The sequence below is a fragment of the Podarcis filfolensis genome (genome assembly GCF_964270895.1).
Source record: "Podarcis filfolensis genome assembly, chromosome: 2".
In the NCBI taxonomy this organism is placed as follows: Eukaryota; Metazoa; Chordata; class Lepidosauria; order Squamata; family Lacertidae; genus Podarcis; species Podarcis filfolensis.
The window spans coordinates 56,117,042-56,144,741 of NC_139605.1; the positions used below are offsets into that span (position 1 = coordinate 56,117,042).

The following is a 27,700-nucleotide window of genomic DNA, read 5'->3' on the forward strand; positions in this document are numbered from 1 at the left end:
TCAACAACATCCTCCTATGCTTGTACTCATTCAAAACATGGCAACACTCATAACGCACCAGGCCCAGCACAAAGCGCCTTACCTTCTGAACAAACAAAGCACCAGCTGACATTTACATGCTCATGGTTTCTGCAGCCCCTTCGAGGGCTAAAATGATTTGGGCAAATCATGCTGTTGGAAGCAAGGATCACAGTCCCAGCAGCGAGGCAGAAATCATTCGAGTGGTATGCAACAGGACATCGGACACAGCGCATCAAGCGACCTAGCAGAGAAATATATTGGAATTACATTTTCTTAATAATAATAAAAGCTGAAAAAATCATTTATTAAGACTGAAGTTTTAGACAGCAACCCCACCTTTAAAATATCCAAGAACAGGGGGGGAAACACCAATGAATTAAAATGAATGTAGAAATGCACTTCCATTCTGGACACAAGAAAAGGTTACTGTACCTTTAGATGCGGAGACATTTGCTGGGTTGGCTGCATGGCAAGTCATGCAGATGTGCAGTGAGCAGCGAAAGCCCTTGTTCTGCATGACTGTGGGAGGGTACTTCTGTATGCACTCTTCATGATAGTACTTCCCACACAAGGGAAGCAAGCACCGCTTGACGTTTTCTCCACTGTTCTTGCATACAAAACACGTGTGGACTCCTAATAGGAGAGGGCAGCAAAGTAGAAGAAACACAATCAAAGAACAGAAGGTGCAAGAGTCCTGAACAGCAGCAGAGCAAAAAAAAAAAAGTTACAAGCAGACACCACGGCTGGAGGCAACAACATACAAGATCAGGATTGCTCCAGCCTGGTAGACAGTAGAGCCGTTCTGCTCCATGCTGCAAAGCCATTTGTTTTCAACAAGCTCCAACATTTGAAAGCAACCCGAGAGCTCGCCACACCATCAGCGAGTACAGTTTCGTACCTGTGGAACACTCAGTGCAGATAAACTTGCCCTTCGGCATTTCTGAGAGCCCGAGGCACTGCAGGTGGAAAGCTCCACAGCACTGGGCTTCACAGAGCAACAATTCACCTGGCTTTTCACAGATCTGCAAAGGAATTATAAACAATGTGTGGTCAAGGACTGAAATTAAAGAGGTGGGTGTTATGTACTGAAGTTCTCACCCTGGGCCAGCAGGGGGATATTGTAGATAGTTATGCAAATAAGGGATCGAAAGTGACGTTCAGTGATTGGATAGTTTTAGAAAATTGTTACAGTTATGTTGTACTGAAGTTCTATATAAGCAGGCTGACTGAACCCTTCAGTTCAGTTCTGTTCTGGCCTGTGAATAAACAAGAGCTGTTTGAAGAATCGCTATGTCGTCTGATACTCTGCACAATCGGATGAAGTTCCAGGTGGCTTTGTAGTGCAAGGACAATGGAGCTAGGACGGATCTGAGGAGCTGAAGGACCCCTTTAATGATCCTCCTCCAGCCTCAGCAGTTTTTTGTCCTTTTATTCTTGAACTATCGGTCATTTGATGTTTTAAATCCCCTGTTGTTTCTGTTATCTCCTCCCCCCCCCCTTTGGGTATTTGCCCAGGACGATGTCTGCCTTTGCCTCCCCACCCCCATTTTATGTTATGCTGTTATTTCTGTGTATGTCATGCTATGGCCACACGGCTAATGCAATAAAATCTATATAATAAAATATGTCGTCTGATATGTTCACCCACAACTTAACAGTGGGAGTAGGGAATCCTAGCTTATGAATACCTACTAAACCACACCTAACACATTTTCAGAAGTACTTTTCAGCAACAGCCGCTGTGGTCCAATTGTTTGGCTCAAACATTAGAACTTCGAGTGATTTACACTACTTCAGAAGCTCCTTACAAGGCACACGTTAAACACACTTTTGCAATCCTGTACCCCCCACACTTCCTGTCTACCCAAAATGGTTCTGGGACTGCACACAAAACAAGGATTGTAGACAGAAAGCCCTCATGTCAAAATTAAAAAAACAAAAACCTCAAGAATTTAAAAAAGCATTGGATGCAAGCTCTGCAAAGATCTGGTTCCTACTAACATGGCCTGTCCCCAAGTAGTCTGGCTGCTTCAAGTCATTTTCACAATTACCAGCATTCAAGCAAAGCACTTCAGACTTTTACCTGACACACGTTCTCCTTGAGAGCAGCTCCTCCTCCTCGCTCCCCCTGCATCCGTTTGGATGAAGGCACTCCATGGTCATTTTCAGACCCTTCCTCAATAGTCTCCTTGGGACTTCCAGCTGTTCCATGATTAGTCCTATCTCCCTTTTGAAAAAAGGAAAGACTGTGATCAGTCAGATTCTCTCTTTCATTTACCCCCTCCTCTGGGCTGCTCTTATAGTTTGGGTACAATACATAGGGGTGTTCTGCCAACCTGCTTGCTGAGCTGCATGCAACGCCTCTAGCCCTAATCACTCTGCCTGCAGAAGATGCCTCATGCTGTGGCGCTAACTCTCCTCACACTTCTCCACTTTTAAGGTTTCACTGAGGGAAAGAAACATTCTGAACTTTAACAAAACACATGACTATGACTATTTTGCTGCCCTGTGGCAGTATACTTCCTAAACACCTATGCTGGGAATCTCCACAACCATTATTTATCCATTACATTTATATACATATTTCCTCCAAGTTGCTCAGGAGGTGGCATACATGGTTTTCCCCATCTCCATTTTATCCTCACAACAACCCTGAGAGGTTGGGTAGATTTGAGAGACAGCGACTTGCCCAAAGTCACCCAGTGAGCTTCATGGGTGGGGACTAGAACCCCCGTCTCCCAGGTCTTGCTCCAACACGGTAACCACTACACCACACTGTCTCCAGGGCGCAACCTCAGTATCTGACACACAATGCTATTGATTTATTAGATTTCATACCCCCCCCCTTCACAAGATCCCATGACGGGTTGCAAGCATAAAATCATACAATATCAAAATCAAATAAAGCAACTCAAAACAAACCAAAGAATAATAGGGGTGGTCTCACAAATATCACACAAATGTTCAGCTGTCAAAGGGCAGGGTACAGAAGTGTGTCTTCAGCAAACAGTGTAGACTATATAATGAGATGCAAATGGACAATTGCAAATGACTGTGTTAAGAGAAGCAGGTGCAACTCTTCCACTCATATGAACACGTTGGTCACTGTGAGAAAAGGATGGGTTATAAACGTAACCACTAAATAAATATATAAAACCCTAATGTACAGAAACCCTCCTGTCATTGCTAAACCAAGAAAAAGTTGTGGGCGTATACTTTCAAACAACTGGTGGATGTTCAAGAAGACTGTAGTATACTGGTTTCAGAGAAAAAGAACATATATTTCTATTCCATGAAAGTGTCACAGAGCAGAAAAGCAATTTCATACTAGGTCTTGTGGAAAGAACACAGTATGTGAAATACAAAACGTGCAGCTTTCATTTCCACATCCTGTATGTGAATGGAAATATAGTATTGTAAAATTGGAAGCCTATGACAGAAACATGCTTTAGAATATACTGTTTCAAATGTTAAAGCCAACTGTCCAGTGAATTTCAGTATACTGTAATCTAAAATGGACTCCCAACCATGTAAGTATCACAACAATACCCCTAAAACCTGGTTTTATGTGCTTCTGAACTTTGCCCTTTTATGTTTTTACTTTTGATTTTATATACACCACTCTCTGAATAGGGGAGGTTTTTTTGAAGGGTTTCAGGGCAGTTGGTGTGACATTCAGCTTGTAGCTGCGGCGAATTTTTCCAGGCCTTATACACATTGTGAGAACAAGTTCCTGTAATTGTTGTTTGTATGTATAATTCAAAATGAATACATTTTTCTTGGTTTAGCGGCACAGAAATGTATGTGTGTATGAATACTTAGGTTAACGCAAATCTTTAAAACATGAGCTACTAGTTTATACACAATACTCTTGTACAGTCCGGCCTTTGTTTGCTGCTAAGTCTTTTATACCTTCTTTTGCAACAGTCAATAGTTTTATGCATTTTTTAAAATATGCTACTTCAAAAAGACGTCATACATGTATCCTTTTACAGAATCCAAAGCCCAGAAGTACCTCAGAGTTTGCATTTTCTCCCAGTACATCTTCACCCTTTTCCTTCTTGTATGGCGCTGAGGCAAAAGTACGTCGTTGCCGCTTTCGCCTTCTCTGTTTGCCTGGAACCTTTTCAGGAGCTGCAGCTAGGAAGATGTTTCAAGACTGTAAGCAAATAACTGCACCCTAAGGTAATTCTGACAACTATGGCCCTCAAATTTTAAACCCCAAAATCCAGCACTGATGAGTTGGACACACCATACCCATTCTTAACCCGTAATTCAATTCCAGATAAATGTCTGCAAACCTCTGAGGACTACACAGTTTAGAATGAAAATTCATATTGTGTTGTTGAGTATATTTTCACAAAAATAAGACAAAGTCACCCTTGTTCCATATTACCCAAATGCCACAAGTTGGAAGCAAGTACCAGCGAGTTGATAAACAGGGTGGTTCCAGGTATCCCTTTGAACACCATACAGCAGAGTTACTGGCGTCTAAGAAGCCACCTTGGTTAACAGCTAGTTTTTCATCCTCATGATCATGAAGAAAAATGTGGTTGGTGAGCACTGAAAATTCAGAAAGGCAAGCCGGAGGACACCTTTGAGTCTCACGTTGTTTCTTATCACTCTGCTGTTGTCTGAACAGATTTCTGGCCAGATCCACCCCACACACCTTTTTCATCTTTGGAGTGCTCCTGAGTCCATCACTACACTCACTGCTGCCACAAATTCTAGTATGTTTTCATTTTTAAACTGACTCTGACTAATAAAGCCCTAAACGGTATCGGTCCTGTATACCTGAAGGAGTGTCTCCACCCCCATCGTCCAGCCCGGACACTGAGGTCCAGTTCCGAGGACCTTCTGGCAGTTCCCTCACTGCAAGAAGTGAGGTTACAGGGAACCAGGCAGAGCGCCTTCTTGGCAGTGGTGCCTGCCCTGTGGAATGCCCTCCCAAAAGATGTCAAGGCAATAAGCAACTATTTTACTTTTAAAAGACAACTGAAGGTGGCCCTGTTTAGGGAAGTTTTTAATGTTTGATGCTGTATTGCTTTTAATATTTGGTTGGAAGCCGCCCAGAGTGGCTGGGGAAACCCAGCCAGACGGGCAGGGTATAAATATATTATTATTATTATTATTATTATTATTATTATTATTATTATTATTATTAGACAAAGATGCAATTCCTTCTTTTTGATCTGGACCCAGTTCATTTATGACTTGGTCTCTATGTGGAAATATCTGCTTACACTGCAGTGGGCTGATGATTATGTAACCTGATGGAAGAATCTTGCTTAGCTTATTATTAATGTTCACTCACAGGAAACTGCCAGCTTCATGCTACAGAACAGGAGCACCACCTACCTTCACCAGCGTCCAGAAGCTGAGATGTGGAGTACAACTCAGACATTTCAGTATCCAAAGGACCAGCCTCAGAACACTGCGAACAAGCAACAGGGACAATTTACCAAGCAAATTCGCACGCCTACAACGAGATGTGTTTCCCTGGCCACATCTCAATGGCAATTCTACCTTCAACATATTGACAAACAACAACAAGAAGAAGCATCACAAATTTCCATAATCAGAAGGATGGGGAGGCGATTGCCCAGTTTCTGAACCCCTGGGTGGCAAGAAGTAGGAAGAATCATATTTACTTGGCTGTAATTGTTGAAGAATCTTTCTGCACAGCTGAAGCAGAAGAAAAATTGTACCTTTCACAAAAGCAGTAAGAGACTAACAAATCTAGAGGGGCCTCCACTAAGTGCAGCATATTATACCGTCTTCACAGTTCAAAATATTTAGACCCTTCCTTTTCATTTTTACAATTCACAAGGCAGCTTACAGCAATATAATCGTATATTTAATGAATTATCATGAAGGCAGCAGCAAAAGAAAATAAAGTGCCTGTGGCTTCACTTTATTATTTATTTATTTAGATTTATTTAGTTTTGTCTACTACCCTTCATCCGTAGATCTCAGGGCAGTTCCCAAAAATAGATTTAACTAAATGGTTTGGAACCGGAATATACCAAGGACCACCTACTTTAGTATCAGCCTTTTCAGGAGTTTTTCTCAACACCTGAGGCCCCACAGATTGCTGGGTACATCATTCTTTGCTTCTTGCATGAAGACAAGCATTGGAGGATTTTAAAACAAAGGTTGAATGGCCATCTGTCAGGGATTCTTTAGCCATGATTCCTGTGTTGCAGGGGTTTGGACTAGTCAACTGTTAGAGTTTCTTCCAAATCAACAATTCTGTGATTTTTTGCAGTCAAAATTTGGCTTTTTGCTTTAACAAACGGGTTTTACTCTTAATGTCTGCTCTGCTGCAAAATTCTTCTTTTGTGTGTCTGTGGCTGGTTTTATTGTTTAATTGTTACTGTTTAATTTTTATCAACAGATGGATTAACTTTTGTTATTGTGAGCTGCCCTGACAGAAAGATAGGACATAAATGCTTCAGTACATAAACAAATGATTATTGCATTTTCATATTGGATGTGGTTGCTTTAACAGTTTTTCAAAAAGAAAAGCAAGTTGAATTCATTTTTCATAAAATGTAGAATAAACATTCGATGGTTGTCCCTATCACAATAGGTGTTACAGAACAAACTGAAATTGAGTCCTGAATTAGCAATGCCGCCAACCCAGGACTGATTGTTCCGGTTTGCAAATTTTTGGGGGGGAATGCGAACATCCAATGGGGCTTCTGATTGGCTGCAAGAGCTTCCTACAGCCAATCAAAAGCTGTGGTTTGGTTTTTGAATGTTTTGGAAGTCGAACGGACTTCCGGAATGAATTCTGTTTGACTTCCAAGGTATGGAAAAAATGAAAATGAAAAAAATCTTCTAAGGACTCTGTTTGGATACATTTTAGCAAAGGGGACCATAACCATAATTTCCTATAGAAATGGCCTGATCTCTAGCACAGGAAAAGTCTTTAGAGAGGAGTCCTGGTTTGGAGTTCCAGCCGGTGCTTACGTTACTTTAAAACACATGCGTGCTCACACCGAGAGATATTTTGTACATCAGAGGCTTTCTTCTCTTCACAGCCAGCCAATCCACTATCAGTTTGTTAAAAGAGTGCACTCTCTAGTGAAAAGAACTCCTACAGACTCCCAACTGAAAATAATGAGATATGTGAATATGTTTGACAGCATGACTCTGGTCATTGTAAAAGAGCCATAGATTCAAAGGCTTACGGGCCTAATGTTCGCTCAGTTTGGACAATGACACCTTTTTGAAAAGAAAGTGCAACAAGAACTTTATAGGCTGAGCTCTGATTATCACTACAGTGGTACCTCGGGTTACATACGCTTCAGGTTGCATACGCTTCAGGTTACAGACTCCGCTAACCCAGAAATATTAACCCAGAAATAGGGACGCGGGTGGCGCTGCGGGTAAAACCTCAGCGCCTAGGGCTTGCCGATCGCATGGTCGGCGGTTCGAATCCCCGCGGCGGGGTGAGCTCCCGTCTTTCGGTCCCAGCTCCTGCCCACCTAGCAGTTCGAAAGCACCCCTAAGTGCAAGTAGATAAATAGGTACCGCTTTATAGCGGGAAGGTAAACGGCGTTTCCGTGTGCTGTGCTGGTGCTGGCTCGCCAGAGCAGCTTAGTCACGCTGGCCACGTGACCTGGAAGTGTCTCCGGACAGCGCTGGCCCCCACCCTCTTAAGTGAGATGGGCGCACAACCCTAGAGTCGGACACGACTGGCCCGTACGGGCAGGGGTACCTTTACCTTTTAAGAACTTTGCTTCAGGATGAGAACAGAAATCGTGCTCTGGTGGCGTGGAGGCAGCGGGAAGCCCCATTAGCTAAAGTGGTGCTTCAGGTTAAGAACAGTTTCAGGTTAAGAACGGAACTCCGGAACGAATTAAGTACTTAACTCGAGGTACCACTGTATTATTTTTTACTGAGTGCTTCTATTAGGTACCCTTAACCAAATGAAAGCCGATCAAAACTCTGTGCAGATGAAATAATTTTACGTTCAGGAGCATAGCAGATCTTTGGTAACATTTGAAGCAGAAGGAAGGACCTTACCTTCTTTATGGAAGTCCACTCTCTCTTTGGTATGAATGCAGTATCCAAATCATTGGATTCCAACAGCTTTTTTGTTGGTTTCCTCTGGCGCTTACTCTCAAAACTCCCTAAAATAAAAATGAATTTTCCTCACTAGAAACCAACTAGTTTTATCAGCACCAAGTAAGAATCCGTATAACACCAGTACTGTTTGTTGTACCTCATCTGCCCCAAACCAAGAAATAACAAAATTGGGAGGGGTAGCTAATGCCACAGAAGACAGAATCAGAATTCAAAATTACCTTAATAGATCAGAGAACTGTTCGCAAGCTAACAAAATGATTTTCAGTAGGGACAAATGTAAGGTTTTGCAAGAAGAACCAGATACACAAATATAGGATGGGGGACACCTGGCTTACTAGAAGTACATGTGAAAAGAATCTAGGGGTCTTGGTGGATTACAAGCTTTACACGAGTCAACAGTGTGATGCAGCAGCAAATAAATCCCTAATGCTATTATAGGCTACATCAAGAGAAGTATAGTGTCCAGGTCAAGGGAAGTAATAGTACCACTCTATTCTGTCTTGGTCAGACCACACCTGGAATACTGGGTAGAACCCAGCAAGCCCCAACTATAGCTAACTCGTTTTAATTTTCTGAGGTTGAAAATTCTTGTGGCTTAAAATTTTTAAGTTTTTAGGTTTAAAATTTTGAGGTTTCGTCTTGGCTTTGTATATTTTTAGCGTAATAAGCCACTTTGAGATCTAAGACATCAGGAGCTTGGAAGTCTAAAGACCTGTAGTTTATTTATTTCATAAAAAATATCCTCCTTTTTGCTATTTAGATCTCACGAGGAACAAAAACTTCAGTATCATTTATTATTCCCCCACCCCCATCCTTGCAAGAGAGAGCGCCAAAAGCTTCAGGTCCAGACCAAAGAGCAATGGCATATTGTGTGTGGTTCTCAAAGTGTGTGGCAGGAGAGGATAGCAAGTGTGGTGGCAAGATTCAAGGACAATCAAAGATTTCAGTAAAGTATAGTATAGTACAGTACACTACAGTATAGTATAAAGTTAACTGAGACTAGAATCAGGAAACAGGAATCAAGGGCCAAGGAACAAGACACCTGTTTTGTTTCCCGTAACTAGAGCTTATTTCTGGTGAAGATGCTAATGATACATGTCTTACCTGACTTCATTAACTGTCTCTCTCCCTGCAAAGGAGAAGCAGCAGCAGCACCTTCCAAAACATTTGGTGATGACAATGTCAAAACTGGCATTTCTGATCTTGGTTCCATGGCATGGGAGTCGGGCTCATCTGACAAAGACCGCTCAGCTTCAAGAACGGGAGGAGACTCTTTAGACGAAGAAGCAGACGAAACTGAATCCAAAGGCTTCTTTTCTAGATGTTTGTTACGAGCTTGCTTGCCAGTGCTGCAATCCTGTTTGATTTCAGACTTCTCTAGAGAACTTGCCTATTAGCAGCCAGACATAAACAGAAAATACTCAAGATCCTGGTCCAACCAATACGTGAAGAAAAGGCTAATGGGGAGCATACAGCTACTCGGAAGTATGGCTACATTTCTGCAGCAGGTGAAAAACAAGGAGAAGAAAACTGGTCATCTTTGGCTGTGCTAGGAAATCATTTTACACAAGCACACACAACCAAATTTTTATTTTACAAAATACACAGTGTAAGTGATGGAGCTGCTGCTGAAAATGGCTTGCCTTTGTCTAGTTTCCCTCCCCCCAAGTAACACCAGCTCATGCCATCAGATGCAGTGTTTGCCCGACAGACCGTCATTGGGCACAGTTTGACAAGGTTGGGAAAATGAATAGTCTGATGACTTCATGCCACTGAGTGAGAATCACTAGACATCACTGGGGAGTGAGGGACAACTAGCCTATGGAGATGCTGTTTTCATTGGCAGCTGTATAACCCATAGTTAAGTTATGTATGTGAATTGATGAAATACAATGTTTCTAATGTTGAAAATACGTTATAGTTATTTATTTATTGAGTATTCATTTTAAAAAGAAACCTATTCAAGATATAGCCCTTCTCACAACTGAAGTAAGAAACACTGATGAATTGAAATCATAAAGCAAAACCTGCTTATTTCAGTCATGACCAGGAATATATATATCTTTTTTAATTCTATGCTTTGTAATTCAAAGTACTACAGGAATCTGTAGCATAAAGTTTAAGCATGATGTTCTTGAGGCAGATAACCAAGGTCCACTACAACACTTGCAACAACATCCTGGCTGATGTGTGTGCTTCAAAGCCAACTCATCTGGAGCAAAAAAGAAAGTCAAAGAAAAGAAAAAGCCAAAGCCATAGTCCAAGGTCCAGCCGGGCACTTCTGTTTTTCCTTCAATCACTTTGCTCATTCCGAGACAACATGAAGGTATATAGAAGTGGGGTGGAATTGTTGAGATGTCTGTACTTTTTGTTTCAAAAAACTTGTCTCATAATGGCTAGGATCCTTGGGAAGGAACACAGGAAGCTGCTCTCTGTATGGCGCAATTTGGTCTACACTGACTGGCAGAGGCTCTCCAGGGTTTCAGACAGGGGACCTTCTCAGATGCCAGGGACTGAACATGGGACCTTCTGCATGGAAAGCAAGAGTCTCTAACACTAAGCTTCTGCCCTTCCTTAGAGTCACCTGCAGCATTCCAAGCAAGCACCAGAGTTCTTTGGGGTTCCTTGATTACCCACCTGCCCTCTGATAAGCTACTCCTAAAGTTTGAGGCAACTTCTCAGGTGGCATTTGCATGTGATGGAAGGCCTCAGCCAGAAGTGGAATTCCACTACCCTGCCCCAAAGCATACACACATGTTGGATCCCAGTTCTAGTTTTAAAAACCCTATTTTTAAAAAATAAAAATTACCTAGATGACAGTTTACCAATTTCTCGTGGGTGCCTATACCTGTTTCTTTGTTTCATACCCACCTTCCGAAATGGCTCCTGGCTCCTTTTCTTTTTCTTAGGTGCAAATATGTGATCATATTCTTCTGCATATTCCAGAAGCCGCTTACTTGGCTTCCTAAGGCGTTTCTTCTCTGAATGAGCTACTGAGAAGATAAAAAAGGAGAAAGAGCCTCAGGATTAGTCTTCTGAGAAGATGAGAAGGGCTGGGATAGAACCCTTCCTTATGGCCAGGGTCTGAGAAGCTCCTGTGCCATTTTCCAGTGCCCTCAACAAAGTGATGATCACATGAATCTGAGGTGTGTAGCTCAGATGCTTGAGACTCCTTGACTATGCCATTTAAGTTTTTAAGCAATCCTCTCCTGCCATAATAGTTCAAAAGCAGCCCTTTCCTTCAGGTTTTCATACAAAGCTTCTTCCCTGACCACCATGCCACCTCTCATTATTCAGTAGGAATCCACACAGTGATCCTAATCCATGCAAACCCCACATCCGTCACCCCACAAAGGAAAAGGACCCGGTTCCTGCCCAATTATGGAAAGCAAGTGAGCTGCAACGACTGCCATCAACATCTTGTCCCCAGTGTCAGCAGGCTATTCTTGCCTGGGTCTCAGTGCAGTAAATTGTGCCCAGTCTGGCCTAGCAGTGCCATGTGCAAGTCAAGCAGGGAAAACTGCATTGCCCCTTTTGAGGGTGAGAAGCTAGGACTGAAATATTGTGGGTGAAGCAGGAATTAAGTCATATCTGTAAAACTGTAGTATGACTTTCTTCTAGGATACTCTCCTAAACCTCTGAGTTTTGTCTTTTTTATTTAAAAAAATGACATTTTTTTTACCTACTCTCAAACTGGATTGTACAAATGAGTCCATTATAAGTGTCTTAGGAACTCTTTTTCTCTCTCCTCTTTTAAAAGTTTTTGCTTGTTGCTTAAAAAACAACCAAACCCACAAGGAAATCCTGTGTTGAAAAACAATAAACATCAACATTGAGAACAAGCAAAACAGGTGGCTCCTCCTAACACAGTATGAAAGCAGTTCTGAAATAAAGCTGGTCCTGAAACAAGAGTGGCTACATATCCAGAGAAGAAACTTAGAAGTCCCTTTTCCTGTTCAGGAAATGTGAATTACAGTATTTACAACGTACATTTCTATTATTATTATTTCTACAACATGTTGAATCCAGTGTGCCCTTTCCATTAATAGATAAGCTTTTCCATTTGTGGAGGGACTACTGAGATCCTGCAAAGGCTCACTGGAAGAAGTTGGGTAAATGATATTTCCTGATTTCCCCTTCCCCTTGCAGTCCCCATACTGTCCCAGAGGTTCAGCTTTTCAGGGGGTTGAGGAAGGAAGGTGGAACTGGAAAAAATGGGCTCCTCCTCTAGCAGTAGCATTCCATGAATGGAGTTCTGCTCATGAGAACGCTGGATCCAAATCAGTATGTGGAACACAGTATTATACTCTATGTCTTCAAAGACACTCAAACTCAAGATGCAAGGGAGAAACGTGCTAAGAGGAAGGAATGCTTGGCAAATTTACACCATGATCAACTCCCACAGGAAACCTATGTCCCCACTGTGGAAGGACGTGTGGATCCAGAATTGGCCTCCACAGTCACTTATGGACTCATTGTTAAAACAGTGTTTATCAAAGACAATCTTACTCTGCCACGAGTGATCACCAAAGAAGACTCTATGTCTAATCTGATATATATATCATCTTCACAGTGAAGCACTGCAGCTAGTGCTTATAAGTGGAACTCAGAAAAGCAGAGTTCCCTGCTTAGCCATAGACACTGGGTAGGATTAAAGCAGCACTGGGGGAAAATAGGAATCCTGCAGGGACAGACAAATTTATAAGAATGAATCTGAACCCAGCTACAGTTTAAGCAGGGGGTAATAAAAGAGCTAACTTTAGCTCCAACTTCCATAAGGGTAACTAATTTTTATAGAGGCAAACTGTAAAGTGCCTGAAATATTTGCAGATTGAGGTTTATGCATTCATTCTAACAAATTTGTCTGCTACACCTGTTGACTTTCCACTTTTTCCTTTTTTAACTGAATAGCATTGTGCAAAGTTCTCATTTTAAGCTTTGATTACTCTGTTGTAAACGAAGACTAAACATCTCTGAGCTGGGCAACTGGTAGTCCATAAGCAACAGAATGGTGTCTGGTTCTCTTGATCCCTTACAATAGCAGTACTCTCCCCTCTGTAGAAGGAAAGATGTATGGGCTAAAATGCCTCTGCTGCTTCTTCCAAACTGCCTTCTGTCTCTACCATAAACATGCATGAGAGTCATCAGGCTGAAAGTAGAGGAAAGGAGGACCTGTAGAGGCACCTCCCGAACCCTGATGAAGTCATTGAGCAGCTATGGGCATTTCCTCTGGCATCAACCTCCTCTGGCCATGACAAGAACAGAGAGCATCAAGTCTCTTGGGTGAAGGAAGCTGGCTATCCCTTATCTATCTCAGTAAGGTTCACGGCGTAACACAAATGGTACCCACCTTCGTTCTGGCTGTAGCTATTGAGTAAAAATTATTTTGATACCAATGTGAGAGACTGTAACTTGGATTACTGAATTTTACTATGCAGTCTCATGGTTTTTGTGGTGGAGTGCCACATAGTGAATCATCGTGAATCAAAGCATTTCCTAACACTGGAGTTACTGTGGTTGCTTACAATAATACGTAAAGATGATTAAGAAAAAAAGGAGGAGGTGCATAGGGAAAAACAGAAGCAATGTCAGTAAAAAAGTCTGGATTACTGCAATGTGCTCTACTAGGGGGGTGGGGTGGTTGCCTTGCACTTGATCCAGAAGCTGCAGTTAGTGCAGAATGCTGCAATACAATTACTGACAGAAGTGAGACTCCGTCAACATATAACACCTGTTCTCCGAGGCCTGCAGGTTTGCTACTGGGCCACATTCAATGTGCTATTAGTATATAGAACCCTTAACAACTCAGAACCACAGTTTACTTGTGAAATCGCTTTCCTCCATATGTGCCCACTCAGCTGCTTCAATCTGTGGAACGGACACAGTTACAAGTGCCAAACAATACTCATTCTGCATTTCTAAGATTATTTTTTAGTGCAGCAGCACCCACAATTTGGAACACCCTGCCTACTGACATACATTCGCTGTACTCCTTTTGGCATCTGCTAAAAAACATGTTTGTTTGGACATGCTTACTCAGATACGTAGAATGTTTACAGGTGTTGTAATCTGTTTTCAACTTTTTAAATAAGCTAAACACAGACTATTTCCCCCCTCTTTATTATTTTTATAAACTGCTTTGAGTTTTTTTAGTGTCAGATTGGCTGTCCCTGGATTAATGGGTGGGTTGGAATGCAGCTATCAGTTTGCCCACTTAGCGATGCAGTTTTGGTTTTCAAAAAGTGCATGCAGAAATGCATGTTTCATGGGGGAAATGTTTACAAAAATGCATATTGCAGCGGGGGGGGGATACACTGTAAATCATATAGAAATGTGTTTTATAGGAAAGATGCATAGAAAATGCATATCACAGGGAAGTGCATATATTTAAAATGCAATCAATTCCCCCTCCTAAAAACAGAACAGAATGGACCTGTGAGTGAGTACATGGAAACTGAAACAGAATGATCTTACCTATTTTTACTCTAAAGTGCTGCCACTGCCCAACCCCTGGAAGTCTTTGGGAATAGCTGCCCTTGGAAGGGGCAATCTGAAATGCTCTGAACAGGTGTATGGAGAAGCTAAACTGAATGCAGCGTGTTTGGCCCTTGGCCAGAATAAAAATCATTATAATTGTGTATTTGCCAAATTAACCTTTTGTCTTCTGCAGAAGGCACGATCTGGATACTTTCCTCATAAAAGTTAGTTAAGAATACTTTATTGCTCATCTTGCAACATTCCCTGCGTTTTACTGCAATCCACAAACATTACTGAAATCCTTTATCAAAAACACCTATTCTTCACAGCATGTTGCAAAATCTGTTTTGAAAATGTGGTGGGGCCATTACCATTCAAGAGTATGTGTCTCAGATCTAGCACAAAGTTAAATGGGAGTGCAGTTAATTTATGCTATGTAAGTGTACACAGAGATAAGTCATGAACCAGGACTGCCATCCTTGGCTCACACCTTTTGCTTTATCTTGTATTTCACATAGCATGCAATTTGCATTTCGCAAACAGGGTAGGCCAGCCCTCTACATTTTGAAATTTAGTTCATGTTGCCACCCAATGCACAATCACTGATCAAAAACTACTAATGGGGAACAGCAAAACAAGACTGAAAAGTTTATAGAATGTAAGATTCAAGTTTAAATTGCTGCAGTTTATGGTGGTGACTTCTTGAGTCCTAACCCAACATGCAGCACGACCGTAGACATGCTTACTTGCAAGTTAGTCCTACTGGGCTTACTCTCAGGTAAAGTTGTGTTAGACTGCAATTCTGCACCTATTTAACTATGAGTAAGCCAACAGACTTACTTCTGAGGATTGTGTTGTTGGCAATACACTCAGTTTAGCAGACCACTTGCTTTCCACAGAGAGAAATAAACACACATTATTCGGTACTACTAAACTTTTATCTACCTTTTGGGCTGCAATTTTTCCTTCTCATGAGTCTCCTGTAATACTGAGCAGTAAATATTATACTTTCATGCTGGAATTGGGTCCATCATGTTTTAATTTATAAATAAAGCTTCTGCACAAGGTAAGAGAAACCATATATATATTTATTTCCAAATCACACTATGCCTTCTTAAGCGCTGCTTCTAGTTTTAAAAGATTAAAGTGAACCTGTATTAAAATTTGAGGAAGAGAAAAGCTAGAGCAACAACCAGCATTTCAATTGGATAACCTTAAGATTTTTATGCACTGCAACTTGTGGCACAAAACCTCTTAAGAGCTAGTTCTCACAACCGGCAGATGCAGACAGCTGAAGAGTTTATGAGCTGTATCACTTATAGACTTCAGGTAGGATCTTGCCCATTACTGAGTAATACTCCATATATATATATTTATCTATTTATTTACAGGGTGGAAGATTTCACCATGTGGTTCCAGCTCCCCCAATCTGCAGTGGTGCAGCACAAGGAATCCTTACCTTGTACAGAGAACTCAAACTAGGATCTCAAAACTGTAAAACTCTCAATTCTGCAAGAACTGTATTTTTGTTTCATCCCTCTGATTCTGCAAAATGTTGCCCAGCTAACTAAGTGCTTCTCACAGTTCTTGCCTATAATGCATGCTCCCTTTTTAAAGAGTGAGGAGAAGCCTACAGTCTGAAGCTTGCTTTTATTCTGTAGAGGCCAAAGGGACATAACTGTTCTGCTTCCCTAGATCTACTGATGTGCTTACCAGCTTTAGCACTGCTTTGGTTAAAACGCTGCCATCGCTTTTTGGGCGCTACGTGGCATACATCTCTAGGCTCATCACCCAAGGAGCCTTCTCTATTCAGTCCTGAATCCAACTCCCCATTTTCAAAGGAGTTGCAGCTCTCTCTCTTTTTATCATATTCTGACTTCATTCTTATACGAACTAAACTGTCATCAGAGGAACTTGCAGAGTCTTCGTCAGGGGAGTGTCCCATCAACTCCCAAGACACTTTCCTTGCAACATCTTCCTTTGCATTGTCTAGAGCACTAGCAACTGAGTCTTGGGCAGCTCTATCCTGGCGGGGCACACTCTCAGCTGAATTAGACAACCGCTTTAGTGTTTTGCTCTTTGATGTTGCATTAGCTACTAGTTTAGATAGCTGCTTAGATTTTGGACAGCTGCGCCTTGCGGTGCAGTTTGTACCAGAAACAGAAGCGTTTGTGAGTTCCCTTTTGTTAGCACCGGGATCGATCAACTTGGTTGCGATACCATGTGAAAAAGAGGACTGACCTTCTTTGGGTTTCTGACACTCTGGTTCTCGAACACTATCTTGGCTTTTTTCTAATTTATGAGTGGTTCCCATTGTAGGCAAAGATGTCAAATCACTTGCAGTGTTACTTCCAGAACTATCATCGCTGTGAGAACTCCTATAAGAGACTATGTTCTGAGTAGTCATGATCTGTTTCTCTTTCGTCTTACTATCATGCATATCTTTCAACAACATTAATAAGGTGCTGAATTTATAATCGGGCTCAATAGGCAAATGGTTCTGCCCAGAGACAGATGAAAAGAGTAAGGGCACTGTGGTCTTAGGCGGCCCACAGTCTTTCGCTTCAACATTCATGGACCTATACGACAGCTCCTTCAGTTCTGAAAGCACGTGTTTCACAACTGCCGTTTCTATTTCAGCAGAATCACCGGGTTTCTCATTTGTGCTGTTCAGCAGTTTGGGGCCATCAGCCTTCCCACTTTTGTTAGGCATATCTAACTGAGACCCAGGAGAACCTTTGGTAGCAGAAAAGCAGCAGTCGGGGCTACATTCATCTTCCTTAAGAGAGGAGTCTGTCCCAGCAGCAGTTTCTTTATGCTTGCATTTTATACTTCTGAACTGAGGCTGTTTTGCATCCATTTGACTTATAAACCCCTTACTTTGGAGTGTAGTGTGCTTATCTACATTGATAAGATTGTCATTCCTGTAAACTGAAGCCACCTCAGCTGCAAGGGATGGCTCACGGAATTCCTCACCTCCTGTTTCAACATTGATATTCCTGTCTAGAGAACCTTCTGGAGGTTTGCGGCTTCGATTGCTGCTTTTTGAGACAGGTGCAGAATGTTTAATATCTCTTTGCCCTGAACACAGTTCTTTTCCACTTTTATTTACAGAGTCACTATTCTTCAAGACACTATAAGCTGCTGCTGCTGCTAAACTTTGGTCAAGGGAGTCTAGATCACAGGTACCGTTATCTGATGAATCAGAGTCTATTTGTTTCCTCTCTGCTCCAGCATCAGTTCTGGAATAGTGCTGCTGTAGCTTTGAACTGCACGTGAAGCCTGCTGGATTTCTCTTTTTCTTCACGTCTGCTTTGGATGTTTCCTGCTGGCAGCTGCTATTATCAAACCCTGGTTTCTTATATTTATTTTCGAATTGTCTTTCTCCAAAAGAAGAGAGCAAGTAGTTTTCCATGCTGCCTTTGGATCCCATTAGGCTCTTTGCTATTCTGCAAAGTTCATGAGAAGCCTGCTTCTCTGGCATATCTGCAGCAACCATATTTTTAGCTTTGCTTACTGGCCCTTTCCCCCCACTTTCTCTCTTGGATGCCTCCAGTTTGGTGCTACTTTTTCTTACTCTAGTTCTCCTCCGGGTGTCGGAGCTCTTCTTGTTTCGGGATTTGGTGAACATTTTCCCCTTATCATGGGTCAAATGTTTGGAGTCCAATGTTAGTGATTTCAAACATCCATTCAGTTGTCTGCTCTGTTCATTTAAGGAGTCCTTTGTACAAGATCCCATTAAATGCACATCCTTCTCACTGTCTGGTTTGCTGGAAGTCGGGATGTATTTTTGAGCACTGTTCTGCTTTAAATAATCATTTGTAAGGCCAACACTGATCTCCCATTTTGCCAGAAACCTCTTAGGAACCTGGAAAGTAAAGGAAGGGGAAAAGAAGTTACAAAAAAATTATAATACACAAAAATATGAAATTACACACAGATATGAACATTATCTTCTTTCACAAAATGTAACTGCAGCACATAACTCCAGATCAAAACTAGATTCATGGAGAACATGAATGTGACTTGTCATTTTTTATTTTGTCAACAAGGCCTAGAACATCATCTCTTGTCACAACGGACTCAGTTCCTCAGACTCTCTTCCTGTGAAAGTTAGATCAGGCACAGAGATCTGCTATATATAATCCCCTGTCATCTGAAGGTACAAGCGCCTAAATGATATTCTGCTACTTCGATTGTTTTATAGCCAGTGGCGTAGCGTGGGGGGTGCAGGGGGGGCGGGCCGCACCGGGCGCAACATCTGGGGTTAGGGCAAATCCATGGGTTAGGGGGCGCAAATCCATGGCTTAGGGGGCGCAAATCCACGGGTTAGGGGGCGCAAATTACTTGCCTTGCCCCGGGTGCTGACAACCCACGCTACGCCACTGTTTATAGCATCCCCTATTGCCTGCTTGCATTTCTTTTGCCAAAACTTGTGCTCCTTTTTGTTTTCCTCATTGGACAAGACTTTCATTTGCTAAGTAGGCAATAAGGGATGCTATAAAACAATTGAAGAGCACATTGCTTAAAAATAAATACTAATAGAATATTATTTAAATACATTAATAGCAGATCATGTAGGCGCTTGTACCTTCAGATGACTTGGGACGTGGGTGGCGCTGTGGGTTAAACCACAGAGCCTAGGACTTGCTGATCAGAAGGTCGGCGGTTCGAATCCCTGCAACGCGGTGAGCTCCCGTTGCTCGGTCCCTGCTCCTGCCAACCTAGCAGTTCGAAAGCACATCAAAGTGCAAGTAGATAAATAGGTACCGCTCCAGCGGGAAGGTAAACGGTGTTTCCGTGCGCTGCTCTGGTTAGCCAGAAGCGGCTTAGTCATGCTGGCCACATGACCCGGAAGCTGTACGCCAGCTCCCTCGGTCAATAAAGCAAGATGAGCGCCACAACCCCAGAGTCGGTTACGACTGGACCTAATGGTCAGGGGTCCCTTTACCTTTACCTTTACCTTTACCTTCAGATGACTGGGGATTCAAAGGTATGCTAAAGGAGGATAAAGAGATTGCAGAGAAGCTGAATAAATTATTTGCATCTGTTTCCTTGGTGGATTATATATAGCAGATCTCTGTGCCTGATCTAACTTTCACAGGAAGGGAGTCTGATGAACTGAGTCAGTTGTGACAAGAGATGATGTTCTAGGCCTTGTTGATAAAATAAAAAATGACAAAAGAAACCTTCTTGGCTCTAATAGCTCTTTGCCTCTGCTCATTAACCACTCTGGTATCCTCCTGGCCCTGGTGGCACCTTTCCTGACCTGGAGAGATTTGACTCTCTTGATTATGCCTTTCAACTTCCTTTTCCTTTCCCCCAATCCCTTCATTTCAGGAAAGTTCCATCTTTTGAAGTCGTATGTGACTGTGCTGGATTTTCTTGGCAACTGTCCATTTACAAATGTATGTAATTAGATAGCACTATGGTCACTGCTCCCAGTAGGTACTCTAACATTTACATCTCACACCAGGTCCTGCATGCCACTTAAGTCCAGGAAGAGTCTGCTCCTTTGGGGATTTCTAGCTTGTCGGACTCTATGTTTTCTTTCACCCACAGAGTGGCATCGTCTCTAGTATGCCCTTCTTGGTCCTTCTTATAGAGTTTGTACCCAGAGGTAACTGTGTTCTAGTGGTTCTCTCCATTATAGCAGGCTTCCATTATGTCCACTATATCAATGCTCTCATCTAAGGCCAAGCACTCCAGCTCACTCATCTTGACTCAGAGGCTTCTAGCACCAGTGTGTACACACACACACACACACACACACACGCACACACACACACCTTCCAAAGGAGTCTAAAGTGGCAAACAACAAGGAATAAAACACTACACATCTTAAAAACAATTCAAATACATATGCACACTGGGAAATATATCAACTCACAAGGCTTTTTACTCCATCTCCATCTCCAAATATCTCTGACACCTGCTTGCCTCTCAGTTGCTATCATGGGCCCCTGTACTCTCAGTGACATATTCTACCCTCTCCCCAATTTAAATTATAATAATAATTCCCCCCTTCCTCTCTAGGCCACGATTTGTTCTGAACAGGACTCTGCAGCTGCTTTCAGCTTCCCCCACAGAATCAATTTAAAAGCTGCTCTGTCACCTTTTTTTATTTTAAGAACCAACAGTCTGGTTCCATTCTGGCTCTCCGAGAGCTTAACAAGTTCCAAAACTGGAATATAGCTGAATCCTTCTGATCCTAGTCTCAAGAAAATGGTTGCCTGGATGTTTTATGCCAGAATCTCAGTTTTGGAAATATTAACACAGAGCTAGGACCACAAAATGGGATGCTGGCTCCAGAAGGAATTCAAGCTGTAGACTAAGATATTGAAATACAGTAGTTTTCCTTCCTGCCCATATTACTCCACATTTGCCCTTCAGATACAATGTTTTCTCTATTAATAACATTGAAACGTGTTGTCAAAAGTTCTCTTTATATACCTGTATCTAACATGATGGCCCGATTTACATGATTATATTTCCAGTCTATTCTCAGGTAGCTATATGGACAAGTCAACGCAAAAGACATTCCTTTAGCAGCAGCCTCCAAGTCTCAAATCATATCAGTCATTTTTAAAGCAGCTTCAAAGTATAAGAAACGCAATCCCAAAAAATGGAGCAACTTTGTAAGCTGATGGAGTTCAGTGAGAGAGTTGAGCATGAGTTTAAATTTTTCCGACTGCCATCCATGGTCTTTAAGAAGTACTTCACTTCCACTAGATCATACACCTAGGTTTCGCACTCAGATGAGAACACTCAAGAACAAACCAAATGAGAACATGAGATTTACCTTGTGCTTGTAACCTTTCTCTTTTTGCTTCCCTCTTCTCCGAAGGACAGGCAGTTCTTCAAACTGATGTCTTCCTTCAAAGACTACAATAGCTTTCCCCACAACCCAAGCTCTTTCAGATGGGTCTCCCAAGGCTTCCACATAGTATTCTCGATGTGGTCTGCGATTGGACACTATCAAAGACAAAATTGGCAAGATTAGCATTTGGTGTCAAGGTGTAGGAATGCCCCCAAAGTATTTTCTAAAACATATCTAACAAATGGGACCTGGAATAAATGATGCAACATGGGGGGGGGTTTGCACCCTTGTTTTGTATTTCACTCAGGATTCCCCAGAGCACACTGGTTCCTGCCCTCTTGTTTGTCATATGGATTAATTTGGCTCTATTTCTATTGGCACTCACCACCTGAGTTCACCATTAGAGGGTGATAGTCTAGTCCCTTTTGGACTTATTTTCTGGGTTCCAGGGTGCCGTACGGAAGGAGCAGATCCACATATTGTATGCACCAAATTTTGGTTTCAGGAAGCCATGACGATCGCTATGCCTAGGTCGATGGCTGCAGGAACAGAAAAGATGCTGGCTAAGCATCCTTGAATAACGGGAGCATTCTTCCTACGACAAAAGCTTTGTGATAAATACGGCAATGGAACCTACGAAGATGGGTTAACCTCTCTCTGAAAGCAACACCAAAGGTGCCCCTAGATTACCGAATTCTGGTTACTTGCTATTCTAATTAAAAGCAAGGAGGAGGGCAAAATGTATTCCTGTAATCTATTCAAGCCTGAGCTGGAAGAACACAGCACTTTTGTTGAATTAAGAAAGAAGTATCTTATTACTTCAATACACTAATAACTCTAGGTACCTTTTGATGTGAAATGTGGTTTTTTTTTTTGTTCAGGTTTTACAGTTATGTCTCTGTATGATTAGACTGGGAAGCAGCTGTTCAATGGAAAATACCCCAATTATAAACCATGGGGTGGAAGAGGGAGAGGAGTGTAGGATAAGAAGTGGGCATTTTAATGAGAGTGAAGTTTCCCCCTGTTATCTGGTAATTGTCTGCATATGTGCCTTTATTCTATATGTGTGTCACATTAGAAGATAATTCTTTTTTCAACCAACATTTTATTTCCTTTTCAAAGACTGAAGTCTTTGTTTTGGACAATTAGCTTCAGAAAGCAGGGCAGAACCAAGTACTTTCAAGGTTCTTCTTCCTGGCTTGGCAGAAATGACTTCTAGTTTTGATAAAGAAAGCTGAGAGATTCAGGGTTGCAATTAAGGAAGAGTAATGAAGAAGTCTGAGAATTTTGGTGTAAGTCATGATTTAATGGACTGATTTTTAATGGGTAAACTTATTTAAGGGGGTTACCAGAGAAAACCAGAGTGTGGCTAGGGATTTGAAATGGGGGGTGTTTAAAATTAGGAAAACGGAGAAGTAAGACTGGGGTGGTGCTCTTCTCTTTCTCTCTCAGTGTTTCCGTACAGCTTTTAGTTTATATTGCTTTTTCTCCCTCCCCCAACAGCACATTCCCTGAAATGCACGCTGGCTTGGTGGTGTTGGGAGATGTAGAACAGGTCTGTGAATTTCGCATTTCTTGGGGCAAGCTTGTATGTTTACTGAGATTTGTACTTTCATTTTTTGCTCAGGAATCTTCCATCTGGAACCAACAAACCTCACCACAGCAAGTCTGGTAGATATGGAGCTTTTGGTAAAATCATTTATGTACTCATTATTCCTCCCAAGTTCTCAAGTCTATCCGAATATCCCTACATCTCACTCTCTTTCAAATCTTGAGTAATTTTCATATATTGTTTAAGCCGATCTTTATAAAATAGTGAAACATTCTTACTGCATTTGTTTTTAAGTTAGCTGGACTTGAGGGAGAGTGTTAGAAGGATAACTGGTAATTTACCTATAATAACTTATGTACTATAAGCAGTCAGTGCAAGTTGTTTCATATTCCCATATAGTGCATATAGTGCATGTGGTTGCCCCATTATAATCATTTCATCTGCAGTGTATTTTTTTATATAATTTACTGTTCATTTTGTATTATGCTTTCACTGTCTTAAATAAATATACACAATTTTTCATGATGTGTCGGTTATTTTTACTACAGTGGTACCTCGGGTTACATATGCTTCAGGTTACAGACTCCGCTAATGCAGAAATAGTACCTCGGGTTAAGAACTTTGCTTCAGGATAAGAACAGAAATCATGCTCCAGCAGCGCAGCAGGAGTGGGAGGCCCCATTAGCTAAAGTGGTGCTTCAGGTTAAGAACAGTTTCAGGATAAGAACAGACCTCCAGAACGAATTAAGTACTTAACCCGAGGTACCACTGTATTTCTTTTGGTGTGGCTCTTGCTTTTTGGTCCTATCCACATGCTCACTGAAGCTAACTAATACAGATTTAATTTAGAACCCATTTTTCAGAGAGAATTATATTAAAGATTAAATCAGTCTTTTCTTTGAAATTCTGGAGAGAACTCCAAAGTTCCAAATTTTGCTAGAGGTTGTTGGTCCTCTGCATTCACTGCTCCCTGTGTTTTACTTTTTGAACGAGTCAGGGGTTAAAACAGGGGTCAGCAAACTTTTTCAGCCGGGGGCCGGTCCACCGTCCCTCAGACCTTGTGAGGGGCTGGACTATATATATTTTGGGGGGGGGGTGTTGAACAAATTCCTATGTCCCACAAATAACTCAAAGGTGCACTTTAAATAAAAGCACACATTCTACTCATATAAAAACAACAGGCAGGCCCCACAAATAACCCAGAGATGCATTTTAAATAAAAGGACACATTCTACTCATGTAAAAACACACTGATTCCCGGACCATCTGCGGACCGGATTTAGAAGTCAATTGAGCCGGATTCGGCCCCCGGGCCTTAGTTTGCCTACCCATGGGTTAAAAGGAGTTCAGAAGCTGTCATCATAGGATAGATAAGCAACTGTTTCCCCAAAGAGAAACATCTTATGAATGAGTAAACAGCACAAGTTTTAATTTCTTTTTCTTTCCTACTTCAGCATACATATTTCAGATACTGTTAGGGAGCTATTTGGACACTATGTGGACAAGAGTCTGGGAGAGGGGGTCAATGCGTCTTTGGGTACCATTCTCTCAACCACTGCCTATTCTACTTCAAATTTTCATTTTTAGAAGAACAGTTTTACTCTTCAAATTGGTTCCTGGTTGAAGTTCTCAGGGATGCAAGCATAGTGGGGGTTTTTTTGGGGGGGGGATATGGGGTTCTGAAGGACAGTGGATTTAATTCAAAATACCAGAGACTTTGCAATGGTGGCACACATGTTTTAAATTACAATAAGAGGCAATAATTTACCTGTTGTGAAGAAATAACGCTCACTCCTTGCACTTGGTCCACTCTTCCTACTCCTGTCTTCTTGGTTGATTTCTAACATTTTCACATTTTTCTCTCACCACTTAATATTTCACTTCATGACATACTCCTTCAGCAAACCCACCCACTGAACTATATTCTCTTTCCACCAAAGGCTTCCTCTTGCACCTCCTAAACTCCAGAACTTTGAGAACGCCCTTCTTCACAATCTCCCAGTATTGAATACTTGAACAGTATTACGCACGTCTACTTAAAAATAAGCTCTTTGAGTTTAACTGGACTTGCTCCGAGGAAAGTGGGCACAGGATGAGACCAAGTGCAATTCTATATACCTTTACCTAGCAGTAAGTCCAGCTTAACTCAATGGGCTTGCTTCTAAGTGGAGAGCCATAGGCTTCCACTACCTACCTGTAATCCTAAGCAAACAAGTTCCACTGATTTCCATGAAACATTCTAATTATCCCAGGTTAGGGCTGGGCCTTATTATTATCATTAGCATTCATGTAATGCCATCAATGCACATGGTTATGTATGCAATTAAAATAAGAAATGAAGGGCTTGCAATCTAAAACAGTGATGCCTGTTACTACCCTTTCACTTTTTCATGGCAGGGTGACCAAGCCAAATATATATATATATATATAGAGAGAGAGAGAGAGAGAGAGAGAGTGTGTGTACAGGACTCCAGAACTTTTGACAGAGGAAGCTGCAGCTGGTGCAGCTTGCCTGACAAGCTATACAAACATTAAAGATACACAGCCCACCCCCCTCAATATCATCAGCTTCACCCAGGCAGCTTATTTGACAGCCACCCTGGTCAATACACACTTATGGAGGCTAATCTGCAAAGTGAGCTGTGTATGGATAATACAAATCACTAAAAGTCTGATCATGTAATGCAAATAATATATTATTACCTTTCATTTTTGAATGCGTGTCTAGCACAGGATCATGGGAAATTTTACAGGGCCACCATGGACGTCTGTTGAACTTTGCCCATACAAGATCTCCAGTTTCATACTTCACCGGAGCAGGTTTCTTCTTATTTCGACCCTATGGAGAAAAAAAAATAAACTGCATTGATATATAATTCACTCTAGTGGAAGCTGCTTGAGCCACCAGGACTGTAAACTGCAGTTGGCTTAAATCTGTTGATTAATTGCAAAAGGGTAAGAGTGGAAGGGCACACTTGTTTATTTTTGGTTTTGAGGTATTGCTGAAATAAGGATTGAGAAAGAAAATATCACAAATCTTCTCTTATTCTACCAAGGCTCTTGTGTACTGAACTGTAAATAGCAACGTTATAATGTGAAGATTTATAAACAAGTTATTTTACACTTCCTTTGGAAATGCAACAAAGGCAACAATATTGAGATTACAGTAGCTTGTATCTAAACAAAAAAAGTTAAATCAGCTAACTGGTTAAAAGACAGATCAACTTAACATTCTTCCAATCAGTTAACAGATCTACAACCTACACATTGTGCAGGCCCAGCAGCAAACCCTATCTCTTTCCCTCATCAAACCAAACATTTGCCAAGGGCAAACTTAAAGGTAAAGGTACCCCTGCCCGTACGGGCCAGTCGTGTCTGACTCTAGGGTTGCACGCTCATCTCGCTTAAGAGGCCGGGATCCAGCGCTGTCCGGAGACACTTCCAGGTCACGTGGCCAGCATGACTAAGCGGCATCTGGCAAGCCAGCACATGGAAACGCCGTTTACCTTCCCGCTAGAAAGCGGTCCCTATTTATCTATTTGCACTTAGGGGTGCTTTCGAACTGCTAGGTGGGCAGGAGCTGGGACAGAACGACGGGAGCTCACCCCGCCGCGGGGATTCGAACCGCCGACCTTGCGATCAGCAAGTCCTAGGCACTTAGGTTTTACCCACAGCGCCACCCGCGTCCCTTAGGGCAAACTTATATCACTAATAAATAAGCTGTTTTTAGAACTCTAAATGTGGATGAGTTGAACACAATAGTCACCTCTCCTAATGGAAAAACAGAATCGCTGCCCTTTCCTGTCAAGGAAACAGCTAAAGCTCTAAACTGGTACTAGGCAAAATAAAGGGTGGGGAGGAGAAGGGAGGAAATGAGATGTTATTGCTAAAATTGAGGATTTGGATACCCTTGCCGTTAGGGGGAACGTTTTCAGTTCTAATGTTTCTTAGTGACTGCAAAATGTGATCAAAGAATCAAGCTCTAGACTTGCTTTTAAGGTGGAACACATGGGGCTAACTTCTCCTTCCACTCTCTGAAAGGCCACCTCCCTCTCAAAGACTGGAGGACCTTTCAGAGCAGCATTCTGTGAAGGGATCCTTCCAAACAGAAATATCAACACCCAAAAATGTGTGTTCCTCTTTGCATTCTAGCAATGATTCTACATGTAAAATTATAGGAGGAAATTTATAATTTTAAAACTAAGTGCTACACAAAAGTTATTAAGTGTTTGAAGCCAATATTGAAAATTAGTTCCTCAGACTAAATACAGCTTTATTAAAACAGCACCAACTTTTCTAGGTAAGACACAGAGATAGTTGCAAACTATATATCCAGACACACCCACTTTCTTTGATGGATTAAAAATCTCCCCATATCAACACTAAATTGATTCATTTCAGCTCGCTCCAAAATCAAAGACAGAATGAATGGGTGAGCCTTTACTGCATCTTGCAGTCCCCAGAAGAACAGTGCAAAGATGTATGTATGAGAAAGCAATAGAAAATGGGAAACTGAATTTGTAAACATATTAAAAACAATGCTTGTTGTGATGTACGGATTGCCAAACCATAATTTGCAATCAACCAGGAATGCAGAATCAGAAACCATGGTTTGAAAACAATGGTGGTGTAGCATGATGCCTGAATCAAGAAACCATAATTACAGACTACATTTGTGCTTCTTAAATGTCCAGTTAAAAATGCTGGATGCTGATTTTAACTAAATTTTAATA

At 41.7% G+C, this 27,700-nt stretch overlaps 1 protein-coding gene across 35 annotated transcripts in view; it reads right to left on the reverse strand.

Moving 5' to 3' along the window:
• NSD1 (nuclear receptor binding SET domain protein 1) overlaps window positions 1-27,700 on the reverse strand; it is a 65,731-nt gene that overhangs the window by 18,116 nt on the left and 19,915 nt on the right. For 22 of the 35 annotated variants that reach the window (XM_083603711.1, XM_083603700.1, XM_083603729.1 and 19 more), the window contains 12 exons: window positions 25,671-25,806; window positions 21,398-21,570; window positions 16,309-18,463; window positions 10,990-11,111; window positions 9,223-9,508; window positions 8,056-8,162; window positions 5,380-5,455; window positions 4,037-4,155; window positions 2,105-2,248; window positions 920-1,043; window positions 454-654; window positions 83-262 (listed from right to left, as the gene is read on the reverse strand). In XM_083603711.1, the coding sequence (XP_083459837.1) occupies window positions 83-262; window positions 454-654; window positions 920-1,043; window positions 2,105-2,248; window positions 4,037-4,155; window positions 5,380-5,455; window positions 8,056-8,162; window positions 9,223-9,508; window positions 10,990-11,111; window positions 16,309-18,463; window positions 21,398-21,570; window positions 25,671-25,806 (3,823 nt within the window). The remainder of the gene's footprint in view (window positions 1-82; window positions 263-453; window positions 655-919; window positions 1,044-2,104; window positions 2,249-4,036; window positions 4,156-5,379; window positions 5,456-8,055; window positions 8,163-9,222; window positions 9,509-10,989; window positions 11,112-16,308; window positions 18,464-21,397; window positions 21,571-25,670; window positions 25,807-27,700) is intronic. The other 13 variants (XM_083603717.1, XM_083603713.1, XM_083603720.1 and 10 more) reach the window with 5 other exon arrangements.